The sequence below is a fragment of the Arachis stenosperma genome, chromosome 1 (assembly GCF_014773155.1).
Source record: "Arachis stenosperma cultivar V10309 chromosome 1, arast.V10309.gnm1.PFL2, whole genome shotgun sequence".
NCBI classification, from domain to species: Eukaryota; Viridiplantae; Streptophyta; class Magnoliopsida; order Fabales; family Fabaceae; genus Arachis; species Arachis stenosperma.
In genome coordinates, this window is record NC_080377.1 from 96,095,933 (window position 1) to 96,115,206 (window position 19,274).

The following is a 19,274-nucleotide window of genomic DNA, read 5'->3' on the forward strand; positions in this document are numbered from 1 at the left end:
TCACTTAAGATTGCCAAGGAGATCAATGAATGCATTGATTGAGGAAGAGATGAGAATGAACTTGATCCAGAGAATGAATATCTCCTAAACCCAATGATTTCCCCCACTTCTGATCTAACCCATTCTTTAAATTCTGCTGTTTACATTCATGCTCAATCGTCCCCATTCCCATTTAGATTTCTGCAATTTACTTTCTGCACTTTATTTTCTGCTATTTACTTCTAGCCATTTACATTTCTTGTCATTTACTTTTCCCGCCATTTAATTTTCTGCAACTCTCAATCCAATTCTACTTAGTTCAACTAGAACACCCTCTATTTAAAGTTGCTCAACCAGTCAATCCCTGTGGGATTCGACCTCACTCTATCGTGAGTTTTTACTTGACGATAATTCAGTATACTTACCGAGGGAAGTTTGTTGAGAGACAGATTTCCATGCATCATGGAGTGAGATGGAAGAATAGTATATGAATTGAGAAACTAATGAACTAATGAGTTCAGAATGGAAATTATGAATTGAGAGTGGTTGATATGAGTCCATGACTTGGAGTTGCAATGATGAATCATTGATATACTGAAATAATAAATTTTTGAAAAACCTCTGCTGTAACATTTTTAAATTGAGATTGTTGAGACGCTATACGCCTTGCAGGGACGGTGGTTGGATCTCGCCTGTCGAGGTAGCAGCGGTGGCATAAGGGCGGTAGTTTGTCCCGCTTACATTGAGATGTGAGGTCTGTGACAAGAGTATCCCGCTCACATCCCTTCGGATCACTAGAGTGTGCAGACATAAAATCCTGGACGGTGTTCCGAGCACCATATCTCGGGGTTTCCCATTATGATTTCGAATGGCGACATCTCCATGGAGATGTGTCGGGTTGGCAGTTAAACCGACAATATGATATCACAGCCAATAGGATAGACATTCATTATGTGCATCTTCTATCTGTTTGTTTGCTTTGCCGACTTGTAATTGCTTGCCTAATTGTATAACATGCCTAATTTCCTACTTGAACTACTTGCCATATATACCTATACTTGTGTTTACTTGCATTGATTTTATTTGTGTTTTCTACTGGGATTGATGAGGTTCGGAAGGCGGTGGCGATGGGATCGCATGGAGGATAGGTTGGTGAAGGCTGTAGGACAGCGGGGAGTTGTTAGTTTAGAAATCCACTAAGTTAGACTACCCTTTTAATTATGTTGAGGTTTTAAGTTATGCTTTACTGTTTTAGTTATGTTTTAAGATGAATCTTGTGATGGATATGAAGTTCTAGGATTACCTCTGGTGTCCCGGGGTCTTATATCATACATCACTAGCCACTGTTACCATACTGAGAACCTTCGGTTCTCACACCATATTCTGTTATTTTTCAGATGCAGGTCGCAACCGACCTCGGTGAGTTGTTTTGATGGTGATAGAGCGGAGGATCCTAGATATGTTTTGGAGTCTTTTTGATTCTTTTGTTTATTCCTCTCACTTTTGTATTTAACTTTGGCCTAGAGGCTTATTTTGAGGGAAAACTTGTATAAGCTGTTTTAACTGTCAGGATTTTATATTATCTGTATATAGTTAGCCGGCTTAAACACCGCGAGCCGTGGCTAGATCTTTATGCTATTATACTCTTATATTTTGTTATATTATATCTATGTCTTGTGCGTTAAGTTTGTAGCTTCGTGTGTACGTTTTACGCTTTTCAAATCCTACTTTTGAGCTGTATCATTCATCGGGCTTTTAGAATATATTACTTCTTCTATATAATATGTATAAGATTTAGAATTGTCGTAAACTTTTATTAACCTTTGCTTTATAACATAAGGTAAGGCTTAGGGTAATTAGGGTGTTACATTTAGTGGTATCAGAGTGGTTCGTACTCGTGAGCCTGTGGGATGGACTGATTGTGCTTCAATGCATACTCTATGCCTTTTTCTTTGATGTTATTTAGGTTATCTCATTGATATTGCATAGCATGCTTGTTTGTGAGTGCCTTTTTGGGATAATTGAAGCACTAGACTTTTGATATTGTGAATGATCACCTTGATATCGATTGTGCTTCAATGCATACTCTGTGTCATTTTCTTTGATGCTATTTAGGTTATGTCATTGATATTGCATAGCATGCTTATTTGTGAGTGCCTTTTTGGGATAATTGAAGCACTAGGATTTTGATATTGAGAATGATCACCTTGATATCGATTGTTTGGTGTAGACAGGAACCTTAATGGTCACTCACGGACGAGGTCGTACACGTTCACGAGGAGAGAGTAGAAATGAACGACCGGCCGATAACCATGCCGAGTTCATAATGGAAATGGATAATCTTGCCAATACCATGGAGGCGAATGCTGCTGCGACTCTGCAAGCTGTGCAGAGGTTCGGTCAACCAGCCAGAAACGAAAATAGTGATGGAAACGGGAATGATAATGCGGAAGGAAATGGTGATAATATGGGAGGTTGTCCGACGACCTTGGCTACTTTTCTCAAGGTTCATCCACCAATTTTCAGACGTTCAACCAATCCTACAGAAGCAGATAATTGGTTCCAGGCCACGGAGCATGCGTTACAAGCACAGTATGTTCCGAACAACCAATATGTAGAGTTTGCTGTGTATCAGCTTTTGGGAGAGGCTCAGCATTGGTGGCAAGGAGAATGTCGCTTGCTACAGCTTCGAATGCCGATATCTTATAAGAAGTACTCTTCTAAATCTGCAACAAAAGCGAAGGAGATAAAACTTATGTAGCTAAAGCAAGGTTCTTTGTCTGTGGCGGACTATACTAGCCGATTTGAGGAGCTCTGTAGGTTCTCTAGGGTGCATCAGGGTGCCCTGGAGACCTATGAAAGCTGGAAGTATATTTAGTATTAAAGGGGCTTGAAGGATAACATCATGACTGCTGTGGCTCCTTTGGAGATTCGGATTTTTTCTGATCTAGTAAGGAAGGAAAGAGTTGTTAAGGAATATGCAAAGACGGTAGCCTCATCAAGGGACACTCATGGAGGAAACACTAAACGGGGATGTGGCAAGTACTTTCAGCCAAGGGGTTAGAATTTCAAGAGAGGAAGACATGCATCTCAAGGTCAAGGAGGCTTCAGAAAGAACACTTACGATCAGTACCAATGTGGCAAAGGGAGGGGAAATCAGAGTAAGGTTTCTCCGGATTTAATTTATAATCATTGTGGATGTTTTCATCCATATGAATCTTGCAAGATTGGTATAGGTGGTTGTTTCAACTGTGGTTTGCCTGGTCACATTGCGAGAGATTGCACTCGTGGGAAGAACCCGAATGCGGGTCAGAGTCAATACCAAGGGTGCGTATTTGTTGTGAACGCCAAGGATACTGCTAAGGCAAATCCTCTTATGAGAGGTAACTGTTTAATTGGTGATAAGATCTTGGTTGCATTGTATGATACTAGAGCTTCACATTCATTTATTTCATTTGCTAAAGTTGAGGAGCTAGGCTTGAAAATGTCAGAATTAGCATTTGAATTGCATGTACATACTCCGCATCAGACGGGAGTGACTAGGTTAGGTTGTAGGCAACTAGGTTTCAAGCTTGAGGATAGAGACTTTGTGCATGATTTGATTTGTTTACCAGTGGTTAGGTTAGAGATGATTTTGGGGTTTGATTGGTTGTCAAAGAATCGAGTTTTGTTAGATTGCTTTGAACGGTCAATTCAGTTTATGCCGGAAGGAGAAAATAGATCAGTGGTAGCTGAGGGTTATTACCTGAACTCTGTAATGGTGCACTGTAGTGGGAAAGAGTGTCAGGGTTATATACTGTTGGCTGCAAATGCATTAGGTGACAATCAGAAGATAGATCAAATCCCGGTAGTTAGAGACTTTCTGGAGGTATTCCCGGAAGATATTCCTGAGTTCCCACCTCAAAGGTAGATTGAATTTGCGATTGAATTGGCCCCGGGAGCCGGACCAGTGTCGATTACGCCGTATCGAATGGCTCCGATAGAGCTGGTTGAATTAAAGACTCAGTTGGAAGAGCTTCTGAACAAGAGGATCATTCATCCGCGTGTATCTCCGTGGGGAACGCCAGTTTATTGGTAAAGAAGAAGGATGGAGGAATACGACTTTGTTTGATTACAGACAGTTGAAAAAGTGACTGTGAAGAACAAGTACCCACTGCTAAGGATAGATGACTTGATGGATCAATTGCGTTTAGGATGATATTCTGAAAACTGCGTTTAGGACACTCTAGACACTACGAGTTTGCAGTGATGTCCTTTGGGATAACAAATGCACCTGCTGTGTTCATGGATTACATGAATAGAGTATTTCGTCCCTTTTTGGACAAATTTGTGGTGTTTTTCATAGACGACATTCTAGTTTACTCAAAGAACGAAAAAGAACACGAGGAACACTTGAGAATTATGTTGCAAATTCTAAAGGAGCGGAAATTGTATGCTAAGTTGTCAAAATGCGAGTTCTGGAAGGAAGAAGTGAAGTTCATAGGTCATGTGGTGAGCAAAGGAGGAATAGCGGTGGATCCTTCGAAAGTAGAGGAGGTGATGGAATGGAAAAAAGCAACGACGACGACGGAAGTTGGGAGTTTCTTGGGTTTGGCCGGATATTATCGGAGATTTATTGAAGGATTTTCCCGGATTCCACTACCATTGTCTAAGTTGACAAGGAATAAGGTGCTGTTTGTGTGGACATCAAAGTGTGAGGAAAGTTTTCAAACTTTGAAACAAAAATTAACTTTAGCGCCTATTTTGATTTTTTCGGAACCGCATGAGCCGTTTGAAGTATACTGTGATGCCTCTGTGAAGGGTTTGGGTTGCGTGTTGATGCAACACCGGAACGTGGTGGACTACGCATCGCGTCAGCTGAGACCGCATGAGGTGAATTACCCAATTCAGGATTTGGAATTAGGGGCGATTGTGTTTGCATTGAAGATTTGGAGGCACCACTTGTACGTAGTGAGGTTTAATGTCTTTTCTGATCACAAGAGTCTCAAGCACATCTTTGATCAGAAAGAGCACAATGTGCGTCAGAGGAGATGGATGGAGCTTTGGAAGGATTATGATTTTGAACTAAGTTATCACCCTGGAAAGGCAAATGTAGTAGCAAACGCTTTGAGTCGTATGTCTTTAACAATAGCTTGGATGAGAATCAAGGAAGAGGAGTTAGTGGATAAGTTTATGGATTGATGAGCGGATAATTTATACGCTTTTTGGCATTGTTTTTAGGTAGTTTTTATTATGTTTTAGTTACTTTTTAGTATATTTTTATTAGTTTTTATGCAAAAATCACATTTCTAGACTTTACTATGAGTTTGTGTATTTTTTTGTGATTTCATGTATTTTCTGGCTGAAATTGAGGGACCTGAGCAAAAATCTAATTCAGAGGCTGAGAAAGGACTGCAGATGCTGTTGGATTCTGACCCTCCTGCACTCAAAGTGGATTTTCTGGAGCAACAGAAGCTCAATTGGCGCGCTCTCAATTGAGTTGGAAAGTAGACATATTGGGCTTTCCAGCAATGTATAATATTTCATATTTTGTTCGGGATTTGATGGCTTAAATTGGCGTCCAAACGCCCACCAGAGACCATTTTCTGACGTAAAACGCCGGAGCTGGCACCAAAACTAAATTTTAACGCCCAAACTGGCATCCAAGCTGGCGTTTAACTCTAAGAATGGCCTATGCACGTGAAAGCTTCAAAGCTCAGCCCAAGCACATACCAAGTGGGCCTCGGAAGTGGATTTCTGTACTATCTACACTTAGTTACTCATTTTCTGTAAACCCTAGTAACTAGTTTAGTATATATAGCAATTTTTACTATAGTATTCAGAGGCTGGAAGCTTTTGAGAATTAGCTTATGCCATTTTTCACATTGGGAAGGCTGGCCATTCGGCCATGCCTAGACCTTTTTCTCTTATGTATTTTCCAATGGTGGAGTTTCTACACCTCATAGATTAAGGTGAGGAGCTCTACTGTTCTTCATGAACTAATGCAAGTATTATTGTTTCTCTTTCAATTCACTTCTACTTCTTCTCGAAGATATACTCTCGTACTTAATTCAGTTAAGTCAGAATGAAGGGGGTGACCTGTGACAATCACCCACTATCTTCATTACTCGCTTAGCCAAGATCCGCGTGCCTAACAACCACAAGCAGTCTACATGATGTTCAACGTAGTCAGTAGACGACAACTGTAGTATAATCTCTTGGGTCTCTGATCCACAGATCGAGTCCGCGTGGTTAGAACCTTCGTGGTATAGGCTAGAAACAATTGGCAGCATTCCTAAGATCTGGAAAGTCTAAACCTTGTCTGTGGTATTCCGAGTGGGATCTGGGACGGGATGACTGTGACGAGCTTCAAACTCACGACTGTTGGGCGTAGTGACAGTGTGCAAAAGGATAGAGAGATCCTATTCTGACACAAGTGGGAACCGACAGATGATTAGCCATGCGGTAGCTGTGCTTGGTATTTTTCATCCGAGACGAGAAATCTGACAGTTAATTAGCCGTACAAAAACCGTAGCCAAACCATTTTCACTGAGAGGATCATACAGCTTGCCATGGAAGGGAGGACGCATGATTGGATGAAGACAATAGGAAAGCAGAGGTTCAGAAGCAACAAAGAATCTCCAAACGCTTATCTAAAATTCCCATAAATGAATTACATAAGTATCTCTATGTTATTTTCCGTTTTATTTAACTTTTAATTATCAATACCTCATAACCATTTGAATCCGCCTGAGTGAGATTTACAAGATGATCATAGCTTGCTTCAAGCCGACAATCTCTGTGGGATCGACCCTTACTCACGTAAGGTTTTATTACTTGGACGACTGGTGGACGAAATTGTGATCATCAACAATGGCTCCAAAGACTTGGTGCTCTCAAACATAAATCACACTTTGTCACAACTCCGCACAACTAACTGATGAGCGGATAATTTGTACGCTTTTTGGCATTGTTTTTAGTATGTTTTTAGTATATTTGGTTAAGTTTTTAGTAGATTTTTATTAGTTTTTAGTTAAAATTCACTTTTCTGGACTTTACTATGAGTTTGTGTGTTTTTCTGTGATTTCAGGTATTTTCTGGCTGAAATTGAGGGACCTGAGCAAAAATCTGATTCAGAGACTGAAAAGGACTGCAGATGCTGTTGGATTCTGACCTCCCTGCACTCGAAGTGGATTTTCTGGAGCTACAGAAGCCCAATTGGCACGCTCTCAACGGCGTTGGAAAGTAGACATCTTGGGATTTCCAGCAATATATGATAGTCCATACTTTGCCCAAGATTTGATGGCCCAAACCGGCGTTCAAAGTCACCCTCAGAAATTCCAGCGTTAAACGCCGGAACTAGCACCAAAATGGGAGTTAAACGCCCAAACTGGCATAAAAGCTGGCGTTTAACTCCAAGAAGAGTCTCTACACGAAAATGCTTCATTGCTCAGCCCAAGCACACACCAAGTGGGCCCGGAAGTGGATTTTTATGTCATTTACTCATCCTTAGGCTACTAGTTTTCTATAAGTAGGACCTTTTGCTATTGTATTTTCATCTTTGGACATCTAGTTCTTAGATCATTGGGAGGCTGGCCTCACGGCCATGCCTAGACCTTATTCTTATCTATTTTCAACGGTGGAGTTTCTACACACCATAGATTAAGGTGTAGAGCTCTGCTGTACCTCGAGTATTAATGCAATTACTATTGTTCTTCTATTCAATTCCGCTTGTTCTTTGTCCAAGATATCACTTGTTCTTCAACTTGATGAATGTGATGATCCGTGACACTCATCATCATTCTCACCTATGAACGTGTGACTGACAACCACCTCCGTTCTACCTTAGATTGGGTGAATATCTCTTGGATTCCTGATACACGATGCATGGTTGATCGCCTGACAACCGAGTGCTCGCCTGACAAACGAGCCAGCCATTCCGTGAGATCAGAGTCTTCGTGGTATAGGCAAGAACTGATGGCGGCATTCAAGAGAATCCGGAAGGTCTAACCTTGTCTGTGGTATTCTGAGTAGGATTCAATGATTGAATGACTGTGACGTGCTTCAAACTCCTAGCAGGCGGGGCGTTAGTGACAGACGCAAAAGAATCACTGGATTCTATTCCGGCCTGACCGAGAACCGACAGATGATTAGCCTATGCTGTGACAAAGCATAGGAACGTTTTCACTGAGAGGATGGGAGGTAGCCACTGACAACGGTGAAACCCTTGCATAAGCTTGCCATGGAAAGGAGTAAGAAGGATTGGATGAAGACAGTAGGAAAGCAGAGAGACGGAAGGGAAGGCATCTTCATACGCTTATCTGAAGTCCCTACCAATGAAATACATAAGTATCTCTATCTTTATCTTTCTGTTTTATTCATCATCTATACCCATTTGAGTCTGCCTGACTAAGATTTACAAGGTGACCATAGCTTGCTTCATACCAACAATCTCCGTGGGATCGACCCTTACTCGCGTAAGGTTTATTACTTGGACGACCCAGTGCACTTGCTGGTTAGTTGTGCAAAGTTGTGTTTATGCCATGGTATTGAGCACCAAGTTCTTGGGGCCATTACTAGGGATTATTTGAGTTGTGAAAAGTAGTGATCACAATTTCGCACACCAAGTTTTTGGCGCCGTTGCCGGGGATTGTTCGAGTATGGACAACTGACGGTTCATCTTGTTGCTTAGATTAGGTATTTTTCTTCAGAGTTCTTAAGAATGAATTCTAGTGTTTCAAGGTGATGTTCTTATCATCACCAAAGCTGATTGATTTTCATCAATTTAGCTCTTGAATGCAATGTCCTGCTGAAGCTTGGCTGGCCATGTCTAATTCCTTTAGACTGAAGCTTTAGACTAACATTGCATGATTCCTGGAATTCTCATTAAGAATTTTGATATCTTTTTCCACTTAATTTTCAAAAAAAAAAACACAAAAAAATTGCAAAATCATAAAATCCAAAAATTTCTTGTTTGAGTCTAGTGTCTCATTTTAAGTTTGGTGTCAATTGCATGCATTCATTCATGTGTCTTAAGGATCTTCAAGATGTTATTGATGATTTCTTACTCTAATCTTTAAATTCTCTTGACTTGAGTGTTTTGTGTATCTCATATGCATTCTCATTAGTGTCAGTAGTATACAAACTGCTAAGTTTGGTGTCTTGCATGCATTGTTATTTGATTTTAGTTGCATTTTGATTATTAAAAATCCAAAAATATTTTTAATTTATGTCTTCTCAAGTCAATAATACAGAGAATTGGAGATTCAGAACATACAGCAGAGGAGTTGCACAGAAAAAGCTGGGCGTTCAAAACGCCCAGTGAAGAAGGACAAACTGGCGTTTAAACGCCAGCCAGGGTACCTGGTTGGGCGTTTAACGCCCAAAAGGGTATAGTTTTGGGCGTTAAACGCCAGAATGTGCACCGTTCTGGGCGTTTAACGCCAGGATGGCACAAGAAGGAGGATTTTGTTTTCAAATCAATTTTTTTCAAGTTTTCAAAAGTTTTTCAAAATCAAATCTTTTTCAAATCATATCTTTTCAATCAAATGTTTTCAAAATCAATTTCTTTCCTTTTTCAAAGATACTTGCTAACAATTAATGATTTGATTGAACATTTCAAGTATGTTGCCTTTTCTGTTGAGAAAGGTTTAATGTTTGAATCATATCTTTTCTTGATAGCCAAGTTATTAATTTTTAAAATCAAATCTTTTTAAAATTGTTTTCAAATCATATTTTCTCAATCACATTTTTTTTAAAACCAATCATATCTTCTTAACCACATCTTTTTCAAAATAGTTTTCAATCAAATCTTTTTGACTTCTAATTTCAAAATCTTTTTCAAAAATCACTTGATTTCTTTCCCACTCTTGTTTTCGAAAATTAATTAATGTTTTTCAAAATGTTTTCAAATTCTCTTACTTTATTTTCGAAAATTATCTTCCCTCCTCTCACATCCTTCTATTTATGGACTAACACTATCCCTCCATGCAAAATTTGAACTCCATCTTTCTTGATAAGTTCGAATTTTCTACCTCTGTCTTCTATTTTTCTTTTCTTCTGACACCTCAAGGAATCTCTATACTGTGACATAGAGGATTCCACACTTTCTTGTTCTCTTTTCTTTCATATGAGCAGGAACAAAGACAAAGGCATTCTTGTTGAAGCTGACCCTGAACCTGAAAGGACCTTGAAGCGAAAGCTAAGAGAAGCTAAAGCACAATTCTCTATAGAGGACCTGACAGAAACCTTCAAAGAAGAAGGACCCATGGCAGCCGAAAACAACAACAATGCAAACAATGCAAGGAAGGTGCTGGGTGACTTTACTGCACCTACTCCCGACTTCTATGGGAGAAGCATCTCTATTCCTGCCATTGGAGCAAACAACTTTGAGCTTAAGCCTCAATTAGTTTCTCTAATGCAACAGAATTGCAAGTTCCATGGACTTCCATTGGAAGATCCTCATCAGTTCTTAGTTGAATTCTTGCAAATCTGTGACACTGTCAAGACTAATGGGGTAGACCCTGAGGTCTACAGACTTATGCTATTCCCTTTTGCTGTAAGAGACAGAGCTAGGACATGGTTGGACTCACAACCTAAAGAAAGCCTGGACTCATGGGAAAAGCTAGTCAATGCCTTCTTGGCAAAGTTCTTTCCACCTCAAAAATTGAGTAAGCTTAGAGTGGAAGTCCAAACCTTCAGACAGAAGGATGGAGAATCCCTCTATGAAGCTTGGGAAAGATACAAACAATTGATCAGAAAATGTCCTTCTGACATGCTTTCTGAATGGAGCATCATAGGTATTTTCTATGATGGTCTCTCTGAACTATCCAAGATGTCTTTGGATAGCTCTGCTGGAGGATCTCTTCATTTGAAGAAGACGCCTACAGAAGCTCAAGAGCTAATTGAAATGGTTGCAAATAACCAATTCATGTACACTTCTGAAAGGAATCTTGTGAACAATGGGACTAATCAGAAGAAAGGAGTTCTTGAGATTGATACTCTGAATGCCATATTGGCTCAGAATAAGATATTGACTCAACAAGTCAATTTGATTTCTCAAAGTCTGTCTGGAATGCAAAATGCACCAAGCAGTACTAAGGATGCTTCATCTGAAGAAGAAGCCTATGATCCTGAGAACCCTTCAATGGAAGAGGTGAATTACCTAGGAGAACCCTATGGAAACACCTATAATTCTTCATGGAGAAATCATCCAAATTTATCATGGAAGAATCAAGAGAGACCTCAACAAGGTTTCAATAACAATAATGGTGGAAGAAATAGGTTTAGCAATGGCAAGCCTTTTCTATCATCTTCTCAGCAACAGACAGAGAATTCTAAGCAGAACCCCTCTGACTTAGCAACTATGGTCTCTGATCTAATCAAAACCACTCAAAGTTTCATGACTGAAACAAGGTCCTCCATTAGGAATTTGGAGGCACAAGTGGGACAGCTGAGCAAGAAAGTTACTGAACTCCCTCCTAGTACTCTCCCAAGCAACACAGAAGAAAATCCAAAAGGAGAGTGCAAGGCCATCAACATGGCCGAATTTGGAGAGGAAGGAGAGGAAGTGAACGCCACTGAGGAAGACCTCAATGGGCGTGCACTGACCTCCACTGAGTTCCCCAATGAGGAACCATGGGAATCTGAGGCTCAAAATGAGACCATAGAGATTCCATTGGACTTACTTCTGCCATTCATAAGCTCTGATGAGTATTCTTCCTCTGAAGAGGATGAGTATGTCACTGAAGAGCAAGTTGCTAAACACCTTGGAGCAATCATGAAGCTAAATGACAAGTTATTTGGAAATGAGACTTGGGAGAATGAACCTCCTTTGCTCACCAAAGAACTGGATGACTTGTCTAGGCAGAAATTACCTCAAAAGAGACAAGATCCTGGGAAGTTTTCAATACCTTGTACCATAGGCACCATGACCTTCAAGAAGGCTCTGTGTGACTTAGGGTCAAGTGTAAACCTCATGCCTCTCTCTGTAATGGAGAGGATAGGGATCTTTGAGGTGCAAGCTGCAAGAATCTCATTAGAGATGACAGACAACTCAAGAAAACAAGCTCATGGACTTGTAGAGGATGTTTTGGTGAAGATTGAAAACCATTACATCCCTGCTGATTTCATAGTCCTAGAGACTGGGAAGTGCATGGATGAAACCATCATCCTTGGCAGACCCTTCCTAGCCACAGCAAAGGCTGTGATTGATGTTGATAGAGGCGAACTGATCATTCAAGTGAATGAAGAATCCTTTGTGTTTAAGGCTCAAGGATATCCCTCTGTCACCATGGAGAGGAAGCGTGAAGAGCTTCTCTCAAATCAGAGTCAAACAGAGCCCCCACAGTCAAACTCTAAGTTTGGTGTTGGGAGGCCACAACCAAACTCTAAGTTTGGTGTTGAACCCCCACATTCAAACTCTAAGTTTGGTGTTGGGAGGTTCCAACATTGCTCTGAGAAAATGTGAGGCTCCATGAGAGCCCTCTGTCAAGCTACTGACATTAAAGAAGCGCTTGTTGGGAGGCAACCCAATGTTATATTTTACATATTTTCCTTTGTTATTTTATGTTTTTTGTAGGTTGATGATCATGAGAAGTCACAAAATCAATTGAAAAAGCAAAAACAGAATGAAAAACAGGAAGAAAAACAGCACACCCTGGAGGAAGAACTTACTGGCGTTTAAAAGCCAGTAAGGCTAGCAGGTGGGCGTTTAACGCCCAGTCTGGCACCATTCTGGGCGTTTAACGCCAGAAAGGGGCACCAGACTGGCGTTAAACGCCAGAAAAGGGCAAGAAACTGGCGTTAAATGCCAGAAATGGGCACCAGCCCGGCATTTAACGCCAGAATTGGCTCAAAACGTGATTTTGCATGCCATTTGGTGCAGGGATGACTTTTTCTTGACACCACAGGATCTGTGGACCCCACAGGATCCCCACCAACCGCACCTACCTCACCATTCAAATTCAAACGACTTTCCCTCCCAAACCCACCCTCACTTGACCGAACCTTACCCTTCCCCCTCCCCTATATAAACCCTTCTTCACCCCTTCATTTTCACACAACCTAAACACCACTTCTCCCCCTCTTTGGCCGAACACAAAGGCCATTCCCTTCTTCCTCATTTCTTCTTCTTCTACTCTCTTCTTTCTTCTTTTGCTCGAGGACGAGCAAACCTTTTAAGTTTGGTGTGGTAAAAGCGTTGCTTTTTCGTTTTTCCATAACCATTTATGGCATCCAAGGCCGGAGAAACCTCTAGAAAGAGGAAAGGGAAGGCAAAAGCTTCCACCTCCGAGTCATGGGAGATGGAAAGATTCATCTCAAGGGTGCATCAAGACCACTTCTATGAAGTTGTGGCCATGAAGAAGGGTCAACTTTGATCAAAGGTTGGACCAAGTCCTCATAGACATTTATGAAGAGGGCGTTCAATGAAAGAGAGATTCAAGAAGGAAGCCGGTTCAACTGAGAAGGCATGACCTCAAGAGAAAGGATGGAGCAAACAAGAGATCCCACTCATCATGAAATCCCTGAGATACCTCAAGGGATGCACTTTCCTCCACAAAACTATTGGGAGCAAATCAACACCTCCCTAGGAGAACTGAGTTCCAACATGGGACAACTAAGGGTGGAGCACCAAGAACACTCCATTCTCCTCCATGAAATTAGAGAAGATCAAAGAATCATGAGAGAGGAGCAACAAAGACAAGGAAGAAATATTGAGGAGCTCAAGCACTCCATAAGACCTTCAAGAGGAAGAACAAGCCGCCATCACTAAGGTGGACCCGTTCTTTAATCTCCTTGTTCTTTATTCTTCTGTTTTTCGAATTTTTTTATGCTTATGTTTGTCCATGTTTGTGTCTTATGATCATTAGTGTCTTAGTGTCTATGCCTTAAAGTTATGAATGTCCTATGAATCCATCACCTTTCTTAAATGAAAAATGTTTTAATCACAAAAGAACAAGAAGTACAGGATTTCGAATTCATCTTTAAAACTAGCTTAATTAGTTTGATGTGGTGGCAATACTTTTTGTTTTCTGAATGTATGCTTGAACAGTGCATATGTCTTTTGAATTTGTTGTTCATGAATGTTAAAATTGTTGGCTCTTGAAAGAATGATGAAAAAGGAGACATGTTACTGAGGATCTGAAAAATCATAAAAATGATTCTTGAAGCAAGAAAAAGCAGTGAATAAAAAAAAAAGAGAAGGAGAAAAACGAAAAAAAAGGGGAGAAAGAAAAGGAAAAGAAAAAGGAAGAAATAAAGTTGTGATCCAAGGCAAAAAGAGTGTGCTTAAGAACCCTGGACACCTCTAATTGGGGACTTTAGCAAAGCTGAGTCACAATCTGAAAAGGTTCACTCAATTATGTGTCTGTGGCATGTATGTATCCGGTGGTAATACTGGAAGACAGAGTGCTTTGGGCCACGGCCAAGACTCAATAAGTAGCTGTGTTCAAGAATCATCATACTTAACTAGGAGAATCAATAACACTATCTGGATTCTGAGTTCCTAAAGAAGCCAATCATTCTGAATTTCAAAGGATAAAGTGAGATGCCAAAACTGTTCGGAGGCAAAAAGCTACTAGTCCCGCTCATCTAATTTGGAGCTAAGTTTCATTGATAATTTGGAGTCTATAGTATATTCTCTTCTTTTTATCTTATTTGATTTTCAGTTGCTTGAGGACAAGCAACAATTTAAGTTTGGTGTTGTGATGAGCGGATAATTTGTACGCTTTTTGGCATTATTTTTAGTATGTTTTTAGTATATTTGGTTAAGTTTTTAGTAGATTTTTATTAGTTTTTAGTTAAAATTCACTTTTCTGGACTTTACTATGAGTTTGTGTGTTTTTCTGTGATTTCAGGTATTTTCTGGCTGAAATTGAGGGACCTGAGCAAAAATCTGATTCAGAGACTGAAAAGGACTGCAGATGCTGTTGGATTCTGACCTCCCTGCAATCAAAGTGGATTTTCTGGAGCTACAGAAGCCCAATTGGCGCGCTCTCAACGGCTTTGGAAAGTAGATATCCTGGGCTTTCCAGCAATATATGATAGTCCATACTTTGCCCAAGATTTGATGGCCCAAACCGGCGTTTAAAGTCACCCTCAGAAATTCCAGCGTTAAACGCCGGAACTGGCACCAAAATGGGAGTTAAACGCCCAAACTGGCATAAAAGCTGGCATTTAACTCCAAGAAGAGTCTCTACACGAAAATGCTTCATTGCTCAGCCCAAGCACACACCAAGTGGGCCCGGAAGTGGATTTTTATGTCATTTACTCATCCTTAGGCTACTAGTTTTCTATAAGTAGGACCTTTTGCTATTGTATTTTCATCTTTGGACATCTAGTTCTTAGATCATTGGGAGGCTGGCCTCACGGCCATGCCTAGACCTTGTTCTTATGTATTTTCAACGGTGGAGTTTCTACACACCATAGATTAAGGTGTGGAGCTCTGCTGTACCTCGAGTATTAATGCAATTACTATTGTTCTTCTATTCAATTCCGCTTGTTCTTTGTCCAAGATATCACTTGTTCTTCAACTTGATGAATGTGATGATCCGTGACACTCATCATCATTCTCACCTATGAACGTGTGACTGACAACCACCTCCGTTCTACCTTAGATTGGGTGAATATCTCTTGGATTCCTGATACACGATGCATGGTTGATCGCCTGACAACCGAGTGCTCGCCTGACAAACGAGCCAGCCATTCCGTGAGATCAGAGTCTTCGTGGTATAGGCAAGAACTGATGGCGGCATTCAAGAGAATCCGGAAGGTCTAACCTTGTCTGTGGTATTCTGAGTAGGATTCAATGATTGAATGACTGTGACGTGCTTCAAACTCCTAGCAGGCGGGGCGTTAGTGACAGACGCAAAAGAATCACTGGATTCTATTCCGGCCTGACCGAGAACCGACAGATGATTAGCCTATGCTGTGACAAAGCATAGGAACGTTTTCACTGAGAGGATGGGAGGTAGCCACTGACAACGGTGAAACCCTTGCATAAGCTTGCCATGGAAAGGAGTAAGAAGGATTGGATGAAGACAGTAGGAAAGCAGAGAGACGGAAGGGAAGGCATCTTCATACGCTTATCTGAAGTCCCTACCAATGAAATACATAAGTATTTCTATCTTTATCTTTCTGTTTTATTCATCATCTATACCCATTTGAGTCTTCCTGACTAAGATTTACAAGGTGACCATAGCTTGCTTCATACCAACAATCTCCGTGGGATCGACCCTTACTCGCGTAAGGTTTATTACTTGGACGACCCAGTGCACTTGCTGGTTAGTTGTGCAAAGTTGTGTTTATGCCATGGTATTGAGCACCAAGTTCTTGGGGCCATTAGTAGGGATTATTTGAGTTTTGAAAAGTAGTGATCACAATTTCGCACACCACTAACCAGCAAGTGTACTGGGTCGTCCAAGTAATACCTTACGTGAGTAAGGGTCGATCCCACAGAGATTGTTGGTATGAAGCAAGCTATGGTCACCTTGTAAATCTCAGTCAGGCAGATTCAAATTGATAATGGTTTTTAGAAAATATAAAGAGATACTTAATTAAATAATAAAGGATAGAAATACTTATGTAAATTCATTAGTGGGAATTTCAGATAGGTGTATGGAGATGCTGTGTTCCTTCTGAATCTCTGCTTTCCTACTGCTTTCATCCAATCTTTGTCACTCCTTTCTATGGCAAGCTGTATGTAGGGCATCACCGTTGTTAATGGCTACATCCCATCCTCTCAGTGAAAATGGTCCAAATGCTCTGTCACAGCACGGCTAATCATCTGTCGGTTCTCGATCATGTTGGAATAGAATCCCTTGATTCTTTTGCGTTTGTCATCACGCCCAGCAATCATGAGTTTGAAGCTCATCACAGTCATTCAATTCCGGAATCCTACTCAGAATACCACAAACAAGGTTAGACTTTCCGGATTCCCATGAATGCCGCCATCAATTCTAGCTTATACCACGAAGATTCTGATTAAGGAATCCAAGAGATATGCGCCCGGTCTAAGGTAGAACGGAAGTGGTTGTCAGTCATGTGTTCATAGGTGAGAATGATGATGAGTGTCACGGATCATCACATTCATCATGTTGAAGTGCAACGAATATCTTAGAATAGGAATAAGTTGAATTGAATAGAAAATAGTAGTAATTGCATTGAAACTTGAGGTACAGCAGAGCTCCACACCCTTAATCTATGGTGTGTAGAAACTCCACCATTGAAAATACATAAGTGATGAAGGTCCAGACATGGCCGAATGGCCAGCCCCCAAGGTCTAAGATCGCATAAACTGATCAAAGATATCTAATACAATAGTAAACTATCCTATTTATACTAGACTAGCTACTAGGGTTTACAGAAGAAAGTAACTGATGCATAAATCCACTTCCGGGGCCCACTTGGTGTGTGCTTGGGCTGAGCTTGATCTATCCACGAGCTGAGGCTTCTCTTGGAGTTGAATGCCAAGTTGTAACGTGTTTTGGGCGTTCAACTCTGGTTCGTGACGTGTTTCTGGCGTTTGACTCCAGAATGCAGCATGGAACTGGCGTTGAGCGCCAGTTTACGTCATCTAATTACGAATAAAGTATAGACTATTATATATAACTGGAAAGCTCTGGATGTCTACTTTCCAACGCCGTTGAGAGCGTGCCATTTAGAGTTTGGTAGCTCCAGAAAATCCATTTTGAGTGCAGGGAGGTCAGATTCCAACAGCATCAGCAGTCTTTTGTCAGCCTCTTATCAGAGTTTTGCTCAGGTCCCTCAATTTCAGCCAGAAAATACCTGAAATCACAAAAAAATACACAAACTCATATTAAAGTCCATAAATGTGAATTTAGCATAAAAACTAATGAAAACATCCCTAAAAGTAACTAGATCAAACTAAAAACTACCTAAAAACAATGCCAAAAAGCGTATAAATTATCCGCTCATCAACGACCCAATGCACTTGCTGGTTAGTTGTGCGGAGTTGTGAAAAGTGTGATCACAATTTCGTGCACCAAGTTTTTGGCACCGTTGTCGGGGATTGTTCAAGTTTGGACAACTGACGGTTCATCTTGTTGCTTAGATTAGGTAACTTTTTTTTCTTGTTTCAACCTTTATTTTCTTTTCAAAAATGTTTTCGAAAAATATTTTTCATAAAATCATAAAAAAAATTTTTGTGTTTCTTGTTTGAGTCTAGTGTCAAATTTTAAGTTTGGTGTCTTGCATGTCTTTTTTTTCTAAAAAATTTTCAAAAATATGTTCTTAATGTTCATCATGATCTTCAAAGTGTTCTTGGTGTTCATCTTGACATTCAAAGTGTTCTTGCATGCATTATTAGTTTTGATCTTAAGTTTTTCTGTTGTGATTCATTTTGTTATTTTTCTCTCTCCTCATAAAAAGATTTCAAAAAACAAAAAATATATATCTTTTCAAGTAAATAATACAAAGAAATGAAGGATCAGAACATAAAGCAGAGAATCACAGAGAAAAAGAGCTCACTGGCGTTAAAACGCCAGTAAAGAGGCACTTTGGGCGTTAAACGCCAGAATGACTATCATTCTGGGCATTTAACTCCAGTAAAGATATCATTCTGGGTGTTAAATGCCAGAACGGGCAGCATTTTGGGCATTTAACGCCAGAAATGGCAGCATTCTAGGCGTTCAGAAAAACGCCCAGTAAAGTAGGATTCCTGGCGTTTAACGAAATCAAATCTTTTTCAATTATATCTTTTTAAAATTTTTGATTTCAAAATCTTTTTCTAACTTCTTATCTTTTCAAAATTATTTTCAAATCTTTTTCAACTAATTACTATTTCTTATCTTTTTCAAAACCACCTAACCACCAATTTTCGAAAATCACTAACCACTTTTTCAAAAATCTTTTTAATTAACTAATTGTTTTAGTTTTAATTTTTGAATACTCTCTCTCTCATCTCTTTCTATTTATTTGCTAACACTTTTCTTCTACTTATAATTCGAACTCTCTCTCTCCCTCTGTGTTTAAATTCTTCCTATTCTCTCTCTACCTCATTCCTCTATTCTTCTTTTCTTCTGACACCTCAAGGAATCTATATACTGTGACATAGAGGATTCCACTACTCCTTTTGTTCTCTTTTTTTTCATATGAGCAGAAACATGGATAAAAATATTCTTGTTGAAGCTGATCCTAAACCTGAAAGGACTCTGAAGAAGAAGCTAAGACAAGCTAAAGCACAACACTCTAGAGAAGACCTTACAGAAATTTTCGAAAAAGAAGCAGACATGGCAGCCGAACCCAACAATAATGCTAGAGATGCAAGGAAGATGCTTGGTGACTATACTGCACCA

The 19,274-nt window shown here is 40.1% G+C and overlaps 1 protein-coding gene and 1 non-coding gene across 2 annotated transcripts; one reads left to right on the forward strand and one right to left on the reverse strand.

The window, feature by feature from the left end:
- Positions 1-2,884: 2,884 nt before the first annotated feature.
- LOC130982420 (uncharacterized) lies at positions 2,885-3,889 on the forward strand. The gene is made up of 2 exons (XM_057906426.1): positions 2,885-2,968; positions 3,206-3,889. Exons 1-2 carry the CDS (start codon positions 2,885-2,887, stop codon positions 3,887-3,889), a joined length of 768 nt encoding a protein of 255 aa, XP_057762409.1.
- A 6,741-nt stretch (positions 3,890-10,630) lies between these two features.
- Positions 10,631-10,738, reverse strand: LOC130956144 (small nucleolar RNA R71). The gene has a single exon (XR_009077016.1). It is a non-coding gene; the product is annotated as a small nucleolar RNA R71 (small nucleolar RNA).
- Positions 10,739-19,274: the final 8,536 nt, after the last annotated feature.